At 42.0% G+C, this 22,755-nt stretch overlaps 1 protein-coding gene across 3 annotated transcripts in view; it reads left to right on the top strand.

Moving 5' to 3' along the window:
• Positions 1 to 4,253: 4,253 nt before the first annotated feature.
• LOC126185134 (protein phosphatase methylesterase 1) overlaps positions 4,254 to 22,755 on the top strand; it is an 87,972-nt gene continuing 69,470 nt past the window's right edge. For all 3 annotated transcript variants that reach the window (XR_007536956.1, XR_007536957.1, XM_049927967.1), the window contains exon 1: positions 4,254 to 4,599. Coding sequence is in view for 1 of the 3 variants with exons in the window: in XM_049927967.1 (XP_049783924.1) it covers positions 4,538 to 4,599 (62 nt within the window). In the remaining 2 variants the exon portion in view is untranslated. The remainder of the gene's footprint in view (positions 4,600 to 22,755) is intronic.

Raw genomic sequence — 22,755 nt, 5'->3', positions numbered from 1 at the left:
TGTTTACACTGTTTTGTGCCAAAATAAAAGCAAACTTGCAAAATTTTCGTTTGTTTCTTTAATTTTGGAGACTAGTCTACATCCACATTGACAGTAGCTGCCTTGTCCTATGTGACAATGGGATATCTCACCCTGTATGATGTTGGCTTAAAGCCATAAATATGAAGCCAGCGAATTACGCATTTTATTTAGACCAAACCATTGCGAGTAGGGTATGTGTACTGTAGGATTATTAATAGAAATACAAACCTAAATTTGTGTAAAAATGATTACTTATATTACCTACAGATGCAAAAACACGAGTGCAGAGTCGAATATTACTGTCTGTAGGTAAATGCTTTAGCTACAATAATGCAACGGCTTTAAAAATAGACTATTCGTTTCGAAGTTTTTACAGACTGACTTTTATACTTATAATATGTAGGTTCCTGAGGAATAGTACATGGAAAAGCTTGTGGGTCAAGGCTTTGTGACGAAATATAGCACACACTCAAATACAGTACAGTATGTTCAGAATGTGTCCTCAAAACTCAGTTTGACTGAAGGTCGACGTCATATATTCACATCACAGCCTAGCACTTTTTTCATATTTTCTCTCATGCATGCAGCAAACATGCTGCATGCATGCAGCATGTTTGCTGCACTACAGTTTTCATAAATGAATGTAATGTTTCTGTGTATGATACCTATTTATTTGACAGAATTTGATATTAAACTTGTTTTACTTTGCTCTTGGCAGTTCTGTTCACAGCAGCTGACTATGCATTATATGTTTTACTTGAATGTTTACCTTTAAGATAATCCAGTGGGTGAATTTTGTGAGTAGGTAACAAATTATTCGTTTAAAATTTTTAACATACAACTTCTTTTCTGTGCGTGTATTATTATTCTGCTCTGTGCTCATTGTTATGATGGAAGAGTTTTCTTTATTATTGGAACTGTTGCTCCAGAAAGTGATAAAGACCGATGTGTATCAAAAAGTTCAACATTTCATGCAAATTCTACACATCTGTTTGTTTTCTATTATTGCCAAAAGACATTCCCCTCAATCTAGATTTGAGGAACAGTTGTCATCTCAGTTTGCCAAGACAATATCCTGTAATAATAACTGGTAGCAAATGAGGCACTTGGTTTCAGAGGTGATGCAGTATGTACATCCACAGAATTCCACTGATTTAATCTTTAGTGCAGTTATGAGTAAGTGTCTGTCATGTGAGACATCAACTGCCACCTGATAATCACTTAGTATTACAATGTAGTATGGTTCATGCAGTGAGAATGTTGAGTGAAAGTCTTTTTATCACATGAACAAAGGTGAATGCAAACACAGGAATCGTATTATCTTTAAAAGATAGTGAACTAGATTTGTGATAAAGTACACTGCTTAATAAGTAGCAAGGCTGTGTTGTTTGCAAAAGTGGAATAAAGATTTAATTTCATAAAGCAGTGGAATATGTTTTGCTGAATTTAAAATGATAATTTAGGTATATAACCCATTTGTTGCTGAAATACGTTTTTATAGACATTCTAACTGCTTATATGCGGAACAGTGATTGTAATGGTTGGCTAAGATCACTACTGAAATACTGATGTAAAACAAAAACGCAAAACCAGCAAGGAGTTGTGTAACGTAAACGAAAGTTGGTAGGTATGGTTCTACGTCTGAAAGATAACATCTGTTCAAATTTAGCGTCACTCGCGTAAGATTGGTGCTAGTAGTGTCACCATGAAGATGTAGGTCAGGTTCGTTTTAAATACCCACTGCACAGTCGTTAGCCTTCGCTACCTTTGAGATTGGATGTGCTGAGCTGATGTTAGTCAAGAATGCCTTTAAGGCGACAAAGATGGCATTATCAACATCTCACTGAGTTTGAATGAAGTTGTGTACTAGGGCCATGAGAAGCCAGATGTTCCTTCTGCGATACAACACAATGACTTGGCAGGAATGTAGCCACAGTATGTGATTGCTGGCAGCAGTGGTCGGGAGAATTTACAGTCACAAAAGACCAGACTCTGGATGGCCACGTGGCGCTGTCAAGAGGGAAGACCATTGTGTTTAGCGTATGGCTATTGTGCATTATACTGCATCTGCAGCAGCAATTTGAGCACAGTTAGGATCACAATGACACAATGAACTTTCACAAATCAGTTACTTCACGTATAGCTTCGAGCCAGATGCCCTGTAGCGTGCATTCTACAGACCACATACCGCTGCGATTTGCCACTTCAGTAGTGTCAAGCCAACCAATCTGTATGCGTGCTAGACAACCAGGACCTACACCTGGAGTTATAGTCTGGGATGTGATTTCGTATTACAGCAGGTGTGGTTATCCCTCACATGCTGACTGCAAAATTGTATGTCAACCTGGTGATCCGACCTGCTGTGCTGTCATTCATGAACAGCATTCCAGAGGGTGTTTTCCACCAGGATATACTCGCCCACATACTGCTGTTGTAACCTAACATGCTCTACAGAGTGTCGACACATTGACGTGCTGTCCTGACCTGCTCGATAACCAGATCTGTCTCCAAACAAGCACATGGGACATCATTGGACGACAACTCAAGCATCGTCCACAACCAGCGTGAACTGTCCTTGTATTGACTGACCAAGTGCAACAGGCATTTGGAACTCCATCCCACAAACTGACATCGAGCACCTGTACAACACAATACATTCATGTTTGCATGCTTGCATTCAACATTATGTCAGTTACATCAGTAATTAATGTACCAGCAGTTCATATTTGCAATGTTTTATCTCTCACTTACATTAACCTGTGACCTTGCAATGTTAATCACTTAAATATGTTTCCTAGACAAATGTATTCCCAAAATTTCATTACTCTACATAAAATATTTTTTGGTGTTGTGATTTTTTCCCGTCAGTATTTATCTAGTGCCATTTAAGTAAAAGTGTCAAACGAAACTGATAGTGTGTAAATTGACCTAAACATTCCTAGAGAGGAAAGAAATGTGTGTGCGAGAGAGAGAGACATAGGTAGACTTTGCTTAGCATTAAGCTTATGATTCTAATAGTAACGCTTAATTGCATCTAAGCACAGTCAATAATTTTCGTACAGTACTGTCAGAATTGTCATGTTCCTTTACAGATAACTAAAAAGTGTCAGTTTAGCACTTATGTTCTGAAAATATTACATTGTATTAGTAAAATGGTAGGAAGGATCTTGTGCCATTTGTACTGTTAACCATTAAAGGTAACAGATAGACTAAAGTTAAAATGATCATCTGATTTGCCACGGTATGGTCAATGCCTAATGAATGAATTTTTGCATCGACAGATTAAGTGCTCAGCTATGAGCATTCGTCTATGAAAGTATGTCATGTCTAAGTACATACTCGGATGTAACTGTCAATTCAATGACCTTAAGTAGAGAGGACAAGTTTCGCACAGGGGACGGATTTCTGTGCCCCCCCCCCCCTGCCATCATCTAGTGCCTAGGTAACGCTATTTTCCTTTTCTTCTTATTCTAACCTCCTTGTAACATATCCCTTTGGTGTCAAGTTACATTAATATTACAGTCCAATATATACATTTGCATCACTCACTGCTGCAAAAAATTTTCTATCTCTTAGTTGGAATGACACTAGGAGCGCTAGCTGCGAGAAAGCCTGCCGTAAAATTAATGTTTGTTTTTAATAATTTTTCTTCATCATTAACGAAATAGATATTATGTTTTTGCATTCCAAGCATTACTAAATTATCAAGAGACGTGCATGATCGTAAAATAAATGTAAAATCAACCGGATACAAGTATTGTATTTCATACCAGTTTTCTATGTTCCAATTTCACTGTGTTGACTGGAAGTGTTGTGAAGAAAACTTTATGTTGCTGAGTAGATATACGACCATTTTTTGTAAAAGGTTATTTGTTTTACTAGCCATTCACTTGCACTGAAAAGAAGACGACATTCTTCAGTAAATATCTGTAAGTTACAACAGAATCGTAAATAAACTGTCCTGTAATGGACCATTTCATACCTCGCAGGGTCCTTAGGAGAGAAATAGAAAGACAAATGTGGCGCCATTTTTTAATTAGTACCGATTTTGGTGGCACAGCATACGCCCCCTGTTGCAAACAATGCTATTCGCGTTCGTCCGACATCGTAATCAAAAGTGTAGGTTTCGGTCCGCTGGGAGTGTTGTTTTCGCAGTGTTCAACAATAATGAGCACTGAGCAGGCTTGTATGTACGGGTGGTAGGTAGTCTCTGTGGTAATATCTTTATGGGCGATTATATGCTTTGGGGACGAAAGAGAGAATGCTAATTGGCGCGATGGCTAGTGGTGTGTTGTAATTTGTGCCTGAGGAGTTTGTGTGTATTGGTTGGTGAAATGTGATTATTTCACTCCTATTAAGTTCAGTTTAGTGTCCAGTGAAGTGTTGTAGAAAATGTAGTGGTGTACAGACTCTATCCCGAAACCGACTCATCGAAATTTTTTTGATTTTGTTAAATGTCATCATCTGTAGCAGTCGTGACTCGAGCGTGATTTCACTTCAGACGTAGAATTAAATAATGTCATCGCTTCAGAAGAAAGTTCTAAAAACTAATCTCCCTCCTGGCCCGTCTGTTGCAAGGTATTGTTAAATTTGTTCATGATTATTAATGTTAGAAATGGTTGAGGTTGTTTAATATTAGATTGTTACGGTGTAAAATGAAACATTATTGTTAGAAATTACTATGTCAAAATGACTCACTCTTGTCGTATCAAGTGTCTATAAATGACATCTTGTTACTGATTTTGGTAAGATTCAATTTGATGTCGTTAGTGATGGTTCGTTCAATACTGCTATTTGTACACAATCAGTAGTATGTCGTGACTCTTTTGAACTGTATAATTTTTATATCATTTAACAAGTTTTTCTTACCGGCGTTTGTGATGTTAAGAAAAACGTTAAGTGGAAATTTCGTAGAATCGTTGTAACCTAGCAGTTTACTTTTAAACCACTGATATTACCCTTGTTTATAGTTTGCCTACTGTGGTCGTTGTATTCAGAAGGGATGGAATGTTGAATGATTGCCCGAAACTGCTTAAATTTATGAAAATTTTCCCTGTGAGCGGTCGAGAAAGCAAGTAATTTTATTAAATGTAGGAGATTAATCATATTATTTTTTTGTTTGTGTTACATCAAATATGTTAGCTATAACACAGAAGGTATTGGATGTTTGTCAAATAAGAATATCAACTTCTGTCTACAAATAGATAGTATCTTTTGTGAGTAGGCTTACTGGAAATGCACGGGATAGGTATAATTTTTTGTGGTGTAAGGTGCCTCTCTCCCTGCCCCCCCTTCCCCCTCCTCCTACAATGGAAAGGTTCATCTGTTAAGAGAGGACTAATTCCATGTGTGAGAAGGAAACTATAGTTTTTTTCCTCTTTGTGACAGTTTGTTACTGAGCGTATTGTCTGCTTTTGAATTTTATCCATTTCTGCTCCATATCTTTGTCCTCAGCACTGAATACTTTATATTGACAACTCCATTTGTATCCTGTCACTGTTGCTAGGCAAGAGTATTTTCCTATCTTTCATAACAGTCATAATTACACTGGATATAACCAATGATGCCAACACAGCCTTATCAGCATTGGTGGCCTAACTTACATTGAGTTGAGTAGTTCAGGTTGTTAATATGAGGTTTAAGATGTTGCCTTCAGGAATTGGTTCTCTGCCTGCTTGAAGTAATTTTTGGGCAAGACACTCAGGATGATGTCAGGTGAATCCTTGTCTCTGGCACTTGTTTTGATTGTATGAGTCTCGTAGTCTACACCTGTCAAGTTGAAACTCCCCTTTCTGAACCACATTTGATGCTTAAATTCACCCACGTAATTTCACATGCAGTACCCATAACAACTTCACTGGATATTATTGAATTCTTTACTCCAGTGCCACCATTGGCCTATAACCTATCCTTGCAATAAATATTTCAATCTGTATTTAGGATTTTGTTGCTGTTCACATTTGTTTTCAACTAACTTTCTGTTCCTGATACTATATGGGCAGTATTATCTTAAATAAGTGACACTAGTTGTGGGACTGTACCATAGATACTCCTGCAGTTTAGTAATATCATATTAAACTTTTCTATTTCCAACCTGTGAGGCCAAATAGTGTCTAAGAGTAATGTGGCTGATCTATCTTCGATTCCAACGGGCAATTAATCACAGATCCAAACAGGGTGGGGGGCCTCAAACTTGAAAAAAGGCTCTGTGGCAAGGAATATGGATGACAAAACACAGAAAATTAAGTTTTAAAACAATAATCCACTATTCAAACTTGACTCTCATTTTTAGTGCTATCAGAATATACAAAAATACAAGACTTGATTCTTCTCATTTCCTCTTGTACACTGTACACAAACTGCATATTTCCATGAAGCTCCCTTGTGTACATGAACATGCTCTGTGGCTAGGTACTTCAAGAAGTATGATGCACTTGTAGTGCCTCTAAAATTTAGTGGTCTTGGAATGCCATTGACACAAAGTGCTAATGATGTGGAGAATTAGTTGCAAACGATCATGGAGAACTGAATAAGAAGCACTAGAGGGGTCGACAGAAGCGTCCGATCCCACGCGTCGGCTTTGACCCGTGACGTAAGGGTGTTGTTGTGTGTGACGTCATGACGGCGCGGAGTTTGGTTTGAGTGTGGCTGTCTCCAGTTCTGTTTTTATCTTATTTTATTTACTTTTCTGATCTGTTTGTTCTATCTCGTGAGATTTTTTTTTAAATTTAAAAACACTTATTACTTATTTTAATTATCTGTTTCCTCGAATTTCTGTTTTAGTTTATTATATTTATCTTTCTGATCTGTTCGTTCTATCCCGTGAGATTTTTTTTTTTTAAAAAAAGACAAAAAAACACTAATCAGCTACTGAAGCATCTTTATCTTCTATGGGTTGCAGGGGTTACGACCCTTGGGGAGGTGGGTGGGTATTCATGCATGGCTGTCTTCACTTACACGTTGTAGCTACGCAAGGCGTCTAAATTTGTTTATATTTAGTTTGCCCCCCACCCAAAACACCCCATTTCCCGCGCTTGACCCGTTAGTGTCATTAGGCTTCTTGTGGAAAGTGTGTGTGTTTGTTTTTGTTTCCGCCATATTTGTGACGTCATGGGTCAAAGCAGACGGGTGGGATCGGACGCTTCCGTATTTCCCACTAGAGTACCACAACACTGGATTAGGAGTGTCACAAGTCTCTCCATCATGCCAGTATGGCACACACACAATTTGCATCCATTTCACATGCAGAAGGTACAAGCATTGCTGCAGGAGACTAATAAAAGAAGCTAGAATTGTGGAACTGCATTATACATCAGATGCAAGACCAGTGTTCCCCCATTAACAATTTTTGAAAGGGAGATTGTAGGTAGATTCATAATATGCACAAGTGTAAAAAAGTGGACCCTCTGGGCACTCTAATATGTACACAGTGACAAAAACAGTGTTGATATCTGGTGTAACATGTTTTCATAACGTAAGGCCATAGGTGCTACAATAAACATGAATAGGAGAAGTGTAGGCCTATTTGAAAGTAATGTAACAACAGTTAACGTATGCAAAGTGTAACACTGTCAGATAAGTGTCTTACCTTCTTACTTTGTTGATATCATTACTACAGATGTGAAAATGGGCACAGGCTGACACTGGGAAATAATGTAATGGCACAATAGAATGTGCAATAAGGGTCAACATTTATAGATAATTTGACAGTGTATGGCAGATATTTACAATAGTTTTATCATTCATGAATATATTTGTATCTTTGATCTTTTTCGGAAATATTTTCAGAAGTTTGTTGACCAATCATGTGAATACAGAACATTATTGAGGAAAGTTAAAGGTCATCTGGATCCTTTGATAGTGATTGCTTGTGGACACAATATTTAACAGCTAATTTGTGAGATCTCAGAACACTAGAGTTTCTTTCATGTGTCCGTCTGGAATCTCCAATTTGTGAAGGGGAGATTTCAGTATCATTTACTTGCAACAGAGAACATAAGTAGCCTATGTGGGGTCGACAGAAGCGTCCGATCCCACGCGTCGGCTTTGACCCATGACGTAAGGGTGTTGTCGTGTGTGACGTCGTGACTGGCTGTCTCCAGTTCTGTTTTATCTTATTTTTTTTACTTTTCTGATCTGTTCGTTCTATCTCGTGAGATTTTTCTTAAAATTTGAAAACGCTTATTACTTATTTTAATTATCTGTTTCCTCCAATTTCTGTTTTAGTTTATTATATTTATCTTTCTGATCTGTTCGTTCTATCCTGTGAGATTTTTTAAAAAAAAAGACAAAAAACACTAATCAGCTACTGAAGCATCTTTATCTTCTATGGGTTGCAGGGGTTACGACCCCTGGGGAGGTGGGTGGGTATTCATGCATGGCTGTCTTCACTTACACGTTGTAGCTATGCAAGGCGTCTAAATTTGTTTATATTTATTTGCCCCCCCCCCCCCCCCCCCCCCACCCAAAACACCCCATTTCCCGCGCTTGTCCCGTTAGTGACATTAGGCTTCTTGTGGAAAGTGTGTGTGTTTGTTTTTGTTTCCACCATATTTGTGACGTCATGGGTCAAAGCAGACGGGCGGGATCGGATGCTTCCGTATTTCCGCCTATGTGATTTTGGACACAGGCATAATGGATGTGTATTAAACAATTCTTTCTGTGGAGCGTTCAAGTTCCAAAAAGAACAGTGCTTATAAAACACTTTTTTTTTTACAACTATATGTTTTTAAAAAGTACCCTATTCAAGCATCCATTAGCTGCTGTGTAAGTACTAAATGTGCATATTACAGATTTCTTGCAATTATTATGTCACATTTTTCTTTGCACACGACATATAGTATAGCACTTTGCTCATGCTCTTGCTCACATGCTTTAGGAATAATTGAGGGATCATGCCTACATTACTGAACTGTTGTATTTATGTTTCTCTTCTGTCACAGTTAGTTAGTTTTGTATTGTACTGACTTGGGGGATATATTAATTTTATGTTTTAATGTTTTACTAATATTTTGTGTGCATTGGTTGTGATGTATTATGGTGTTGAAGTATATGTTTTCTGGTGTGTGTGTATGGGGGGAGGGGGAGGGTTGTTATATGTACACACATTGTGTTATTGTTGTTTGTTTGTGTATCTGGATTGTTTTTGATCTCCCTGCCTTCTGTCCGTATTTTCCTTTGAGTGGTGTTGCATAGTTTGTGTACTATGTTGCCTTTGTGTCTGTTTTTTGTGCTATGTTGATAACTGTTGTTCTTTTTGACCTATCTAAGGCACTTCAGAGTATGACTCACAGTATTCTTCTAGATAAATTGAAGTTTTATGAGATTGATGGGATAGCCAACCAGCGGATAATGTCGTATCTAACCAGAAGAATGCAGAAATTTGTACTTCTAGTCTGGGGACCTAATTCTGACTGGTGAAATTACATATGGAGTTCCCCAAGGCTCAATCTCACATTTACTATTTTTCCTCATCTGCATAAATGATCTTCTGTGTAATATACAATGAGCAGAATAGTTCTTTTTGTAGATGACACCAGTATTGTAGTCAATCCAAGCATACATACAGAATGAGAAGAAATGGTAAACAATGTTCTTAAAAGTATCATTGACTGGATCTCTGTGAATGGTTTCACTCTCAGTTTTAAAAAGACACAATGTATTCAGTTCTGCACATTTAAGGGTACTACACCAATGATAAATGTAGCAAGTAGCACCAGTAGTATGTAGTAGGAATTACTAACTGAACTGACATACGTATATATTTTTTCTTTTTGTGTTAAAAAAAAAGGCAAAATGATTCGTGGAACATCTAACAAACATGTTTATTTCTTCCTGATAGTTCTTTTTGCTTAGATCACACACAAAATTTTGCCTCCTTTATTTCCCACCCTACACCACACCACTCTCACCCTCTGATAAGTCGGACCTAGAGCGTATGAGCAAGCACAGTGTGCTATAGTGTAGGTTACGTGTAGAAAATGTGGCATATCAATTGGAAAAAATGTGTACTATGTACATAAAGTACATACAGAATAACAAGTGGATTCATTAATAGAACAGCAAATGAATGTAAATGAAGGGAAAACAGTTCTAAATAGAAATAGTTGGATTCAAAAGAGCTGCCAAGAATCAGTACCTGTATAATTAATTTGCTTTGTATTACGGACCACTGAAGACGCCTAGCGTGGATAGGCAAAACATGTACATTTCAGGTGCGTCATATAGCCATGTAAGAGGCATGCAACCTTTTATAGATGGGGAGCTTTTTTATATACGCTGTTGTTATGGTCACTGGAGAAAAATTTAGTCACTTGATGTTGAGCATTATCAGCAAACTCATCTCCAGAATATATGCAGAAAGGTTACAAATGTCTTGGGGAACACAGCTTTTTTCAAAGGAATTACCAAATAATGAAATGGACAAAAGTTCAGAAGAACGTAAATTAAAATGAACATACACTATGTGATCAAAAGTATCCGAACACCCCCAAAAACATACATTTTTCATATTAGGTGCATTGTGCTGCCACCTACTGCCAGGTACTCCATATCAGCAACCTCATTAGTCATTAGACATTGTTAGAGAGCAGAATGGGGCACTCCGCGGAACTCATGGACTTCGAAAGTGGTCAGGTGCTTGGGTGTCACTTGTGCCATAAATCTGTATGTGAGATTTCCATGCTCCTAAACATCCCTAGGTCCACTGTTTCCAATGTTATAGTGAAGTGGAAACGTGAAGGGACACGTACAGCGCAAAAGCGTACGGGCTGACCTCACCTGTTGGCTGACAGAGACCGCTGACAGTTGAAGAGGGTCATAATGTGTAATAGGCAGACATCTATGCAGACCATCACATAGGAATTCCAGACTGTGTCAGGATCCACTGCAAGTACTATGACAGTTAGGCGGGAGATGAGAAAACTTGGATTTCATGATCAACCGGCTGGTACTAATCTACATATCATGCCAGTAAATGCCAAACAACGCCTCGCTTGATGCACGGAGTGGAAACATTGGACCATTGAACAGTGGAAAAACATTGTGTGGAGTGACAAATCACTGTGCACAATGTGGCGATCTGATGGCAGGGTGTAGGTATGGCAAAAGCCTGGTGAAAGTCATCTGCCAGCGTGTATAGTGCCAACAGTAAAATTCGGAGGTGGTGGTGCTATGATGTGGTCATGTTTTTCATGGAGGGTGCTTGCATCCCTTGTTGTTTTGCATGGCACTATCACAGCACAGGCCTACATTGATGTTTAAGCAACTTGTTGCTTGCCACTGTTGAAGAGCAATTTGGGGATGGCGATTGCATCTTTCAACACGATCGAGCACCTCTTCATAATCATGGCCTGTGGTAGAGTGGTTACACAACAATAACATCCCTGTAACAGACTACGTGCAGAGAGTCCTGACCTGAATCCTATAGAACACCTTCGGGATGTTTTGGAACACAGACTTTGTGCCAGACCTCACCGACAGACATCGATACCTCTCCTCAGTGCAGCACTCAGTGAAGAATGGGCTGCTATTCCCCAAGAAACCTTCCAGCACCTGATTGAATGTATGCCTGTGAGAGTGGAAGCTGTCATCAAGGTTGAGGGTGGGCCAATGCCATATTGAATTCCAGCATTAGCGATGGAGGGCACCACGAACTTGCAAGTCATTTTCAGCCAGGTGTATGGACACTTTTGATCACATAATGTACTAAAGGGGGTAAGGAGCATCATAAAGATGATATGGCATCATGTAAAAATACCAGCATCAGAATACAAATGAATGAGGAAATATAACATTATTTACAAAGTAACCAGTATGTGGTGTGAATAGTAGCACAAGAAGCACTGAATGTGGTTGACAAGCCAAATAGATGCAAAATTACTTAAAAACAAAACACATCAATAAGAATGTTATACAGCAAAGATCATAAAATACCTAGTTGCCATATATCAGAAATAAGAGACTTACAATAAAAATATGAAACCTAAATGTAAGATAACGGATGGATGTGGGGCAAGAAACGGATGAAAGCTAGATGGCACATTAGGCACATGTCATATTACATAAAGGAAATACATAAATATTACATTTTACAAAAAACAGACTCTTATTAAGCTGCACTATGAAAGTCAAATTCATATGATTAAATTAAGAATGTGAAGAGAAGGGGACAGAGGTGCCCATTAACAATTTTTGTTTAATACTTACATTCACAAACAGTGAATAACATAACATAGTACATAATTAAAATAAGTACAGTTTTAATGTTAAATCAATGATAAAGAGCCTAAAGAAATGGATATGCAATTCCATTGCAAAGGTTGAAGAGAAAAATGGTTTACATGATCAAATTTGAATGAAGGCCGATTGTTGTCAAAGTGCTGGTTGAAATATACTGTTGTAAAATGCATGTACATCAACAGAATTGTAATGAATGCCGTCCGGATTTACATGGGCTCCATTGTAATTTATGAATGGTAGGTACATCAATAAAGAGTAAAGGTAAATAAAGGGGAAAGAGGAAAATAAAGTGAGGGCATGGAGATGGGTGTAAAAAATTTTGTTAGAAAGACATAAAGTGGAAGGGACAACATGGGTCTGAAATAAAGAGAACGGTGATACAGGGCAACAGATAAGCACTGTGCAAGAGCAGAAATTGACAAACTGTAAATAAAAAGTAATGGTACATTGTTGCACAGTATTCTAAAGAGGGGAGGTAACAAAGAAGTACAAGAAGCACATATAAAATAATGAAGCTATACAGGAAAAATAATAAGCAGGCTATATAGTGGAACGTGGAAATAAACTATGTAAACAACAGGTCGTCAGGTACATTGAAAAACTATTGGTGAGCCAACCCTGTTTGTTGGTTAACCACTTTTGGATGACTGATAGAATGATGAATATAAATTTGAAGCTCCTGAAGAATGTCTAAATCCTGCCCTTTAGGCTTGGTATGCAAGATTTCTAAGTTATCGTTAATCAAGGATAGAAGATGGCCTTCATTTTTAAAATGAGCCATGGGTACTGTTGTTTTTATAAGTGTGTTCCCTTAAATGTGTGACAGAGTCCTTTCGAATCTGCCCTATGTAAACATTATCACATGAGCCACAGTTAATTTATGCTCCAGATATTTTAAATTTCTTTCTCCTGCCATTAGGCAATGGGGTGTGTGTGGGGGGGGGGGGGGGGGAAGAGAGAGAGAGAGAGAGAGAGAGAGAGAGAGTGCCTATTTTCACATTGGCTCTCTTGAAGGTATAGCCTGTTATCATAAACAGGGCCAAAGTAAGATAGGGAAGCAAATTTGGTTTTCTCAGTAAATGGTGCAAGTAGGTGGTTTTTCTCTGTTCAGAATGTTATCACCCATTTCACGAATAAAGCTTTCGGCATCTCCGTTGGCAATTGCAACTTGAGTGATGATGTCAGTTTCTTTTCTAATAGTTGCAAATTTTGGAATGAAATTCCTTTCTCAAGCTGTAGGAGAAAAACACACACACACACACACACACACACACACACACACACACACACACACACATTATTGGGGGGGGGGGGGGAGGCAGCAAGTTACTTTTGGTTTAGGCTTGGGAGGCTACAGGAGCGAAAGATTTGCTTTAAGGATAGCTGCCATCTGCGCAGTTCAGAAATGCTGGAGATGGTGGAGAGGATCCATATGGCACGGGTTGTGAGGCAGCCACTGAAACCTGGCATTTTGTGCTCTGCTGCATGTTGTGCCACTTCTTCTGTTTGGAAGCAGTTTGATTGTGGTCATTCATTTCTGGTTGATAACTGGTTGGTTGTCAGATCAATGTAAAACACTGTACAGTGGTTGCAGCAGAGCTGGTATATAACATGGCTGCTTCCACAGGTGGCCCAGCCTCTGATGGGATAGGACAATCCTGTGACAGGACTGGAGTTAAGAGGTGCTGAGTAGGTGGGTAGGGCAGGTCTGGCATCTGGGTCTTCAACAAGGGTAGGATCCGTGGGGCAGGGGTTGGGAGTGGGAGTGGGAATGGCATAGTGATGGACTAGGATTTTAAGTAGGTTGGGTGGGCAGCGGAACACCACTTTGGGAGGGTATGGAAGTACCTTCGGTGGAGTGTGCCTCATTTCAGAGCATGATGATAGATAATCATAGTCCTGGCAAAGAACATGGTTCAGTTGTTCCTGTCCCAGGAGGTATTGGGTGACAAGGGGGCACTTCTTTCTGATTGGTTCTTGGGATGGGTTGTGTGTGAGTATGGCACGAGACATATGTTTGCCTGTCTGTGAAGGCCTTTGTGAAACCTCACCCCAGTACACTCACTATGGGCTGGGAAAGAGCTGGCTCTTTTTTTTTTTTTTTTTTTTTTTTTTTTTTTTTTTTTTTGTGTGTGTGTGTGTGTGTGTGTGTGTGTGTGTGTGTGTGTGTGAGAGAGAGAGAGAGAGAGAGAGAGAGAGAGAGGGGGGGGGGGGGGGCACACGTGCATGCACGCTTGTTCCTCCTACAGTGTGAGAAAGGAATTTCATTCCGAAAGCTAGCAAAGCAAAGCTCTGTACCTTTTGTTTTTGTATCTGTCGAGGACGCAGCACTTCTGCCTTTCAGTGAGTCATCTCTTTATTCCTTAATAATTCATTACTCTCAACCAGAACTTTCCATACGTCTTTTCTAATAGTGTCATTCTTAAGTTGTTCAGCAAGCCTATTGAACGTAGAAAGGAAATGTACTCATGTATGGGAGATGGGATGATTTAAGTCCATGTTGGTAATTATTATCAGTGGTTATTAGCTTACGATAAATATCAGTTAGGACGTCAGGGCCCTCCGTACTTATTATCAGACCCAGTGCTTACAGGATGAAGGTTTTAATGTGTTGCAGAGTGGCTGGCTTCTCCTTTTTTATTCTCATGGTGAGCCAACCATGGTAACCAGCTTTGTTGTTTTATTCTCTTCATCCCGTTTCTTGTATTTCTGTGGTTTTCTTGTCCACTTTTGTTCATTTACATGTTTGTTGCCCTTCATCATTCTTGTGATTTTCCCTTTCATTCTGTTTTGAGTTGTCAGTCTCTTTTGTTTTATTCTCACACTTATGGCATTGTTTTATTTGGAACAAGGGACTGATGACCTCGTAGTTTGGTCCCTTCTCCCTCTTTTAATCCAACCAACCAACTTGCTCATTCTTGATGGAGCCACTATGATTATGTGGTTTGCTGGTCATATCAGTCAGAGTAACAGAGACTGCTGCCAAGGCTGCAGTCCTTGTACCTCAGGCCACTAGTTCGTCCAATCCCTCTGATGATCTCTCTGTTGCTGTCTGTCAGCAGGTGGTTTCACTTTGGCATCACCACTGATCCTCCCTTTGTGGGATCAAGCTCCAGGGAAAGAAGCCTTTTGAAGTGGCTTGGATGACCTCCTCTGGGCCCTCTCGCCATGGGATCATTTTAGCTAGGTTGCATGTTGGACACTGTGTTTTTAGCCATCGCCATTTGTTAAGTGGTGCTCCCCCAACACTTTGTGCTCATTGCCCTCAGCCTTGGACAGGCTGCCATTTCCTGACAGAATACCTCGTTTTCAACTGCTTACGTTCTCATTTGTATTTGTCGTCTGAGTTATTGGCCATTTTAGAAATGACGCGTGGGCTGTCTACAGCATTTCACTTTTTATCTTTCTCACAGTATGACAAATGACATTTAATCTTTAGTCTAGAAGCTGCATTTCTTTATGGCTTATTTTATAGGCCTTTCTCCACATCCCTGTTATTAGCTGTTTTTCCTTCCTTCGGTTAGGCTTAACATGTAGTCGTTTTTAAATCCCATCATTGTCTTCATGTTATATGGTTCTGACATGGGCATGTATGACCCTAGTTATTTTTGAGCCCTAAAACAAAACAAACAGCTGCAGGCCTTTTTGGGTAAAGTTAGTTATTATTCTAAGTTGCTCCCTCAAGCAGCACACATTACGCACCCACTTAACCAGTTGTGCAAGAAGGGAGTTCGGTTCAGGTAACTGGCTGCCTGTGAGCATGCTTTCAGCCAGCTGAAATACCTTTTATGCTCAGGGCCCTGCGTTACGCCCTTTTCTCCATCATTTCCCCTTGTTTTGGCTGCTGATGCTTCCCCCCGTCGCATTGCTGCAGTGCTTGCGCATCGAAACGATGATGGTACTGAGCAACCCCTCGCCTGTACATCTGAGATACTGACACCTGCTTAGAGAAACTACTCACAGATAAAGAGGCTTTGGTGACCATCTTTGCTCTTAAGAAATTCCATGTGTACTTTTTTAGGACCAAGATTACCCTCACTACCGACCACAACCATTGGCCACACTCTCAACTTCCAGAGTGAAAGGCTCCAGCATTGGGCTCTTTGCCTTATTTCTTATAATTACACTACTAAGTGCAAGCCTACCATGCAACATGGAAACATAGAGGCACTCTCTCGTCTATCCTCCGGACCAGACCTGGCATTTGACTGACAGATCTTCTGTTTCCACATTGACATAGAACTATGCTACTTGGATGGATTTCCCATTACTGCTACTCACATCAATGCAGTTACGTGCTGGGACCCTATTTTACGGTGTGTTACTTTATGTGCCACATGGGTGGCCCACTTGTTTTTTAAAATCAGCTGATCCACAACTCCAAGCCAGGGCTCACCTCTCTCACAACCCCCCCCCCCCCCCCCCCCCCCCCCCCCCCCCCCCCCTGCGGGCCCAGGGTTAGAATAGGCCTGAGGTATTCTTGCCTGTCATAAGAGGCGACTAAAAAGAGCCTCACACATTTCGGCCTTTATGTGGTGGTCCGCTGTAGGGTTTGACCTCCATTTTTCAAAAATTTTCCTAAAGAGCGAGCCAATTGAGGAAGGTGCACCTTACAAGGTGCATTGTGTCCATTGTGCATTAGATCTTTAGCACACTTTCTTGTCGTGGCATTGCAGTCCCACTCATCTTCCATCTCTTGGGCAAGGACACTTTCCTGGGTGTGTTTTCCTCCACCCACTATGCAGTCTCATTTTCTGCACCAACGATGACCATGGAATTCTTTGCACCTCATATCCAGCACGGTAGCCAGTCCGTTGTGGTGGGACTGCCATGTACCCTGTTGGTTGTAGCCCCCTGACTACACAAGGATTGCTCTGCTGATGCCTGCGCCATTAACTTCCCATGTATGCCGAAGAGTAGATGCCCATCACCCTGGGGCATTGGGACTCCCTGCAGTGGCCATCCTGCCAGGTGGCCTTTGCTGCAGCTGGGTAGTGCTTGTGGGGAGGACCCCTGGTCAGAGTGTGTGGCATCAGGGCGAATGACACGCGATGAAGGTACCATGTCATCAATTGCTGGTGATAAAACGCCATCAGTCTCTAAGTGTTCCAAGTCTCAGTACACTGCAAGGAAGTATGATCCTAAATAGTTACCCTCCCTGGCCACACCATGGGAGGAACGCCAGGCTAAGGATGGCAGCTAACTATTCTTGCCATGTTACCTCGTATGTACGAGAGTGATGGGGACTCCTTTGTCTAAGTAAAGCCTCAGTTTTTTTTTGGCGGACAGGTTTGGGGAGGTGGAGGGCTTGTCCAATATGTGGTCAGGGTCAGTCTTGATAAAAACGACATACTCTGCCCAGTCACAGGCATTACTTGCTTGTGATAAGCTGGGGGATGTTTCCATCACCATTGTGCCTCATAAGAGCTTAAATATGGTTCAGGGTATTATATTCCACATGGACCTTCTTTTGCAGTCCGAAAACGAGATGCGCGCCAACTTAGAGCAATGAGGAGTTCATTTCATTCTGTGCGTCCATTGGGGTCTGAGGGATAATCGGGTTGCCACTGGTGCCTTCATCTTGGCGTTCAAGGGTGACACATTAACCAAGAAGGTCAAGGTGATGGTCTGTCACTGTCATTTCGAGCCATGTATCCCTCCCCAAATGTGGTACTTTAAGTGCTGGAAGTTTGGCCAAATGTCTTCCCGCTGTACTTCCAGCATTACATGTCGAGATTGTGGACATCCATCCCATCCCAATATTCCATGTGCCCCACTTCCCATCTTTGTCAACTGTGGAGAGCATCATTCACCTTGCTCGCCAGACTGCAGGATTTTACAGAAAGAGAAGAAAATCATGGAATATAAGACCCTGGACTAACTGACCTACACTGAGGCCAAGAGGAATTTTGAGCGCCTACATCCTGTGACTGTGACCTCCTCTTATACCGCTACTACAAGAACAGTTGTAGCCCCATCAGTTCTGTGAGTTCCAGTCTGCTCTCAGAGCTGGAAGACTACACCTGCCTCCTTGATGGTAGGAGGCACTTCCCTTCCTGTTGCTCACATACCATATACCTCAGGAGCACTGTCCCCCCCCCCCCCCCCCCAACCATTGGGGACACCAGTCCCCACTTCTCAGCTGGAGAAGTGTAAGTCTTCTTCGGCTCTTCTTGCTAGGAAGTTGTCCTTTGTATCACTCCCTCCCCAGGTTTCTGATAGTGGGAAAGATGACTACTGCCAGTGGCTGAAGTGCTCAAAAGCAGCTGGTTGTATGGCTTCACGATCAGCCTCAGTCAAAGAGACTGAATCAGTGAAGCCCTCCCAGCCAGATAAAACCAAGGATCAACAAGAGAAATCCAGAAAGAAGACGTCCAAGACCAAAGGAATTGCAGTGGCACCCACACCACCGCTGCCTACAAGCTCTGGCATCCACTGAGGACCTAGATATCGCCAGACCCTCAGACACAATGGGTATAGCCTGCTCAGGAAATAAGTCAGTGGCGGCAGGTGACCCTGAGGTGTAGACTGCCTCATTGAGTGTTTCATGCCTTCCCAGTCTCATGATCACGTCATCCTCTAGTGGAACTGCAGTGGTTTTTTCCACCACCTGGCTGAGCTACAGCAATTGTTAAAATTTACACCTGCTTTCTGCATTGACCTCCAGGAAACCTGGTTCCCGTCAATGCGGACTCCTGCCCTACGCGGCTACAGGGGATATTACAAGAACCATAGCGAAATAGCGAATATAATAGTGTCAGGTGGAGTTTGCATTTATATCCTGAACTCGGTATGTAGTGAACCTGTGCACCTTCAAACTCCTCTTGCAGCTGTGGCTGTCAGGATACGGCCGACGCAGGAAGTAACTGTCTGCAACATATATCTCCCTCCAGATATTGCGGTATCCTTGAGCGTATTGGCTGCATTGATTGATCAACTCCCTGAACCTTTCCTACTTTTGGGATGTTGTAATGCGCATAACCCCTTGTGGGGTGGCACCATGCCTACTGGCCAAGGCAGAGATGTCGAAACTTTACTGTCTCAGTTCGACTTCTGTCTCTTAAATACTGGGGCTGCCACACATTTCAGTGTGGCTCATGGTAGTTACTCTGCCATTGATTTATCAGTTTGCAGCCCAGGACTTCTCCCATGTATCCACTGGAGAGCACATGATGACCTGTGTGGTAGTGACTGCTTCCCCATCTTCCTGTCACTCCCTCGGCATCATGCCAGTGGACCCCTACCCATATGTGCTTTAAACAAGGCAGACTGGGTAGCCTTCACCTCTGCTGACACTGTTGAATCGCCCCCACATGGTGCCATTGATGTTGTGATTCAACAGATAACTACAACAATAGTTTCTGCAGCAGCAAATGCGATCCCTCGTTCTATAAGGTGGCCCCGGCGAAAGACAGTCCCTTGGTGGTCCTGGAAGTCGCTGCGGCAATTAAGGAGCGTCGGCAAGCTCTACAGCAACATAACCGGCACACTTCCCTAGAGCACCTAATAGCCTTCAAACAGCTCCATGCCCTCATTCGCCAGCTTATAAAATGATGAAAACAAGAGTGTTGTTAGAGGTACATGTCAACCATTGGGTGCCATACATCACCTTCCCAAGTCTGGACAAAGATCAGCCATCTTTTTGGGTACCACACCCCTACAGGTGTCCCTGGCGTTAACATCACTGGCGTGCTCTCTATCGACGCAAACGCGATTGCCGAGCACTTTACTGAGCACAATGCTCGAGGCTCTGCATCGGAGAACTACCTCCCAGCCTTTTGCACCCTCAAACGGTGGATGGGAATGAAAATCCTCTTGTTCACTACACGCCACAGTGAACCCTATAACGCCACATTTACAGAGTGGGAGCTCCTCATCACCTTTGCACATTGCCCCGACATGGCTACTGGGCCTGATTGGATCCACAGTCAGATGATTAACCATCTCTTATCTGCCTGTGAGCGATATCTCCTCGTCACCTTCAACCATATCTGGTGAGATGTTATCTCTCCATCTCAGTGGCTGGAGAGCACCATCATTCTGGTGCTAAGACCTGGTAAAAATCCACTTGATTTGAATAGCTATCAGCTCATGAGCCTCAACAACATTCTCTGTAAGCTGCTAGAACGTACGGTGTACCAGCAGTTGGGTTGGGTCCTTGAATTACGTGGCCTACTGGCTACATGTCAGGACGGCTTCTGCCAGGCTCGCTCTACCACTGATAATCTCGTGTCCCTCAAGGCTAATTTTAGTGCATTTTCTTTGGTCCTCTGTGTCCTCCGCCCTACGGCTTTTAGGGTGGAGGTTTTAATGTGTTGCAGAGTGGCTGGGTTCTCCTTTTTTATGCTCATTGTCAGCCAGCCATGTTAATCTGCTTTCTTGTTTTTAATCTCTTCTCCCTGTTTCTTCCATCTCTCTTTGGTTTTCTTGTTTTGTCCAGTGTAGCGTTTGTTGTCCTTCTGTCTTTATTATGGTTCTTCCTTTCTCCTTTTATTGTGCTGTACATCTTCTTTCTTTTCTTCTTTCCCTTGGATAATTGTTCTACTTGGAACAAGGGACCGATGACCTTGCAGTTTGATCCTTTTTTCCCCCCTTTTAAACCAACCTCTCTCACTCCGTCGCCTTTGCGACCACATTCGTCTGGACTTTGCTGGTCCCTTTCTGGGATCTATGTGGCTCATTGTCATGCATGCTTATTCCAGCTATCCACATGGGGTGAGCATGGTATGCACCACTACCACCACATCACTCAATACACTTAAACCACATTTTTGCCATCAAAGGGCTTCCCTGCATCCTCATGTCAGACAACGGGCCCCAATTCACGGCACTGCCCTTCGAACAGCTCTGCAAAGCCATTGGCATCAAACACCTGTTCAGCCCACATTTTCACTCATCCTTCAATTACGAAGTAGCTAGATGGTGCAAACATTGAAACAACAAATTTTGAAAGCTGTGAGAGCATCCATTAGTGCAGGAGCACTTAGGGTTCCTGAGCACCTACATGACTCCTGCTGTCCATGACCACAGCCCGGCGGACCTCCTCCATGGGTGTCCGCTGCGTATTCTACTCCACCTTCCTTCACCACAGCCCTCTGAATGCCAGATCCAACGTGCTAGACGATACCCCCAGGTTCAGTGGTATGGGCACACTCATAAGGAGCAAAACCTTCACGGATGCCTGCTACAGTGGTGGCCACCCATGTGTGGCACCTCATTATGCTTGATACTCTGAGGGCTTTGGAACATTGGCCCACTAACTGCCTACTGACTGCCCCATCACTGATTAACTTGGGAGTTGTAGTGCCTGCTTTTGCAAATTTCTCAACCAAATGGGTACAGTAGGAGCTCCAGGACACTGTCAGTGGTTTCCATGGACGTGGATATGGCTCTCACTGCAGTCTCCCACACAGCCATTTGCCAGCCCATTGTGCAAAGCCCCTTGTTCCTTCTCCCAGCTGGTGAGCTTCTCCACCAACAGTGCTACTAGTTCTCCTTGTGAAACATTGTCCTGGGTGCTTTAGGTCCTATGTGCCCATTTTGGGGTAGAGGGGGGGGGGGGGGGGGGGGGAATCTGGTATCCCGGCCTGATGATTTTGAAAGCCCGCCAGAACACATGGGCCTAATGGGCCTAGACGACAGCCTCTACGTGGCACTCCTAAAATTTGCAAGTACTGCTGTCGCCACCTCAGTGCTATGTGTGGGGCACTCCACACATGCAAACCTGTTGACACTTGCGGCTGCACTATAAAGCTAGCAGCACAGGAGCCTGGACCTCAGTCATGTTCAGACTGTGCTGTAGTATTGTTCAGTGTATTCATTGTTGTTGGGTTCCTGATATTGCTATGTCTGGGCTCTGGACTTGTCATTCTGCCACTCTCTGGCCTTGTCATTCTGAAATGTTGCCTTCATTGTCCATCCATTGCTGTTGTTGGCTTTCCGTGGTATTTGGCGGCTCACGATTGATGCCCTCGGATGGACAGCCAGTGTCTCCTGGCCGTGTCCAATGCTTGTATATTGTCTCACGTGGTATTGGCGTAGTTTCTTTGTGAGTAACAGTATAAAATATCATTGAACACCATTTTTCACGTAACTGAATGAGTGAATACTGTATAGGCCTACTGCCCACCACATGTTGATGCCTGATAATTCTTTGGACTCTTGTTTGACCTTTCCTCTGCATTCTATTTGCTAATTATGGAAAAAAAGGTTGATCTGCTTACAGCCTGAGTTCTCTTACTTTATCCATATGATACATTTGTGGAATATGATGGGGGTTATAGAATCATATTGCAGTCTTGTCTTAAGTAAGTAGGCTGCTGGCCATTAATATTGCAACTCCTCGAAAGGTAGTGAAAAACAACATTTTATTTGTTGTATGTATGCAGTACAGTAGGAAAATACATAGTTTAAATTTGTAGGTGATGTGGGGCTTTACAGGGGAAATTAAGTACACAGAACTGTCACCTCAGGCAGAAAGAATGACTCTAACCC

The sequence above is a fragment of the Schistocerca cancellata genome, chromosome 4, assembly GCF_023864275.1.
Source record: "Schistocerca cancellata isolate TAMUIC-IGC-003103 chromosome 4, iqSchCanc2.1, whole genome shotgun sequence".
Lineage (NCBI taxonomy): Eukaryota > Metazoa > Arthropoda > Insecta > Orthoptera > Acrididae > Schistocerca > Schistocerca cancellata.
The sequence above is the reverse complement of the archived record's forward strand: the minus strand, read 5'-3'. Positions and strand labels throughout refer to the sequence as shown.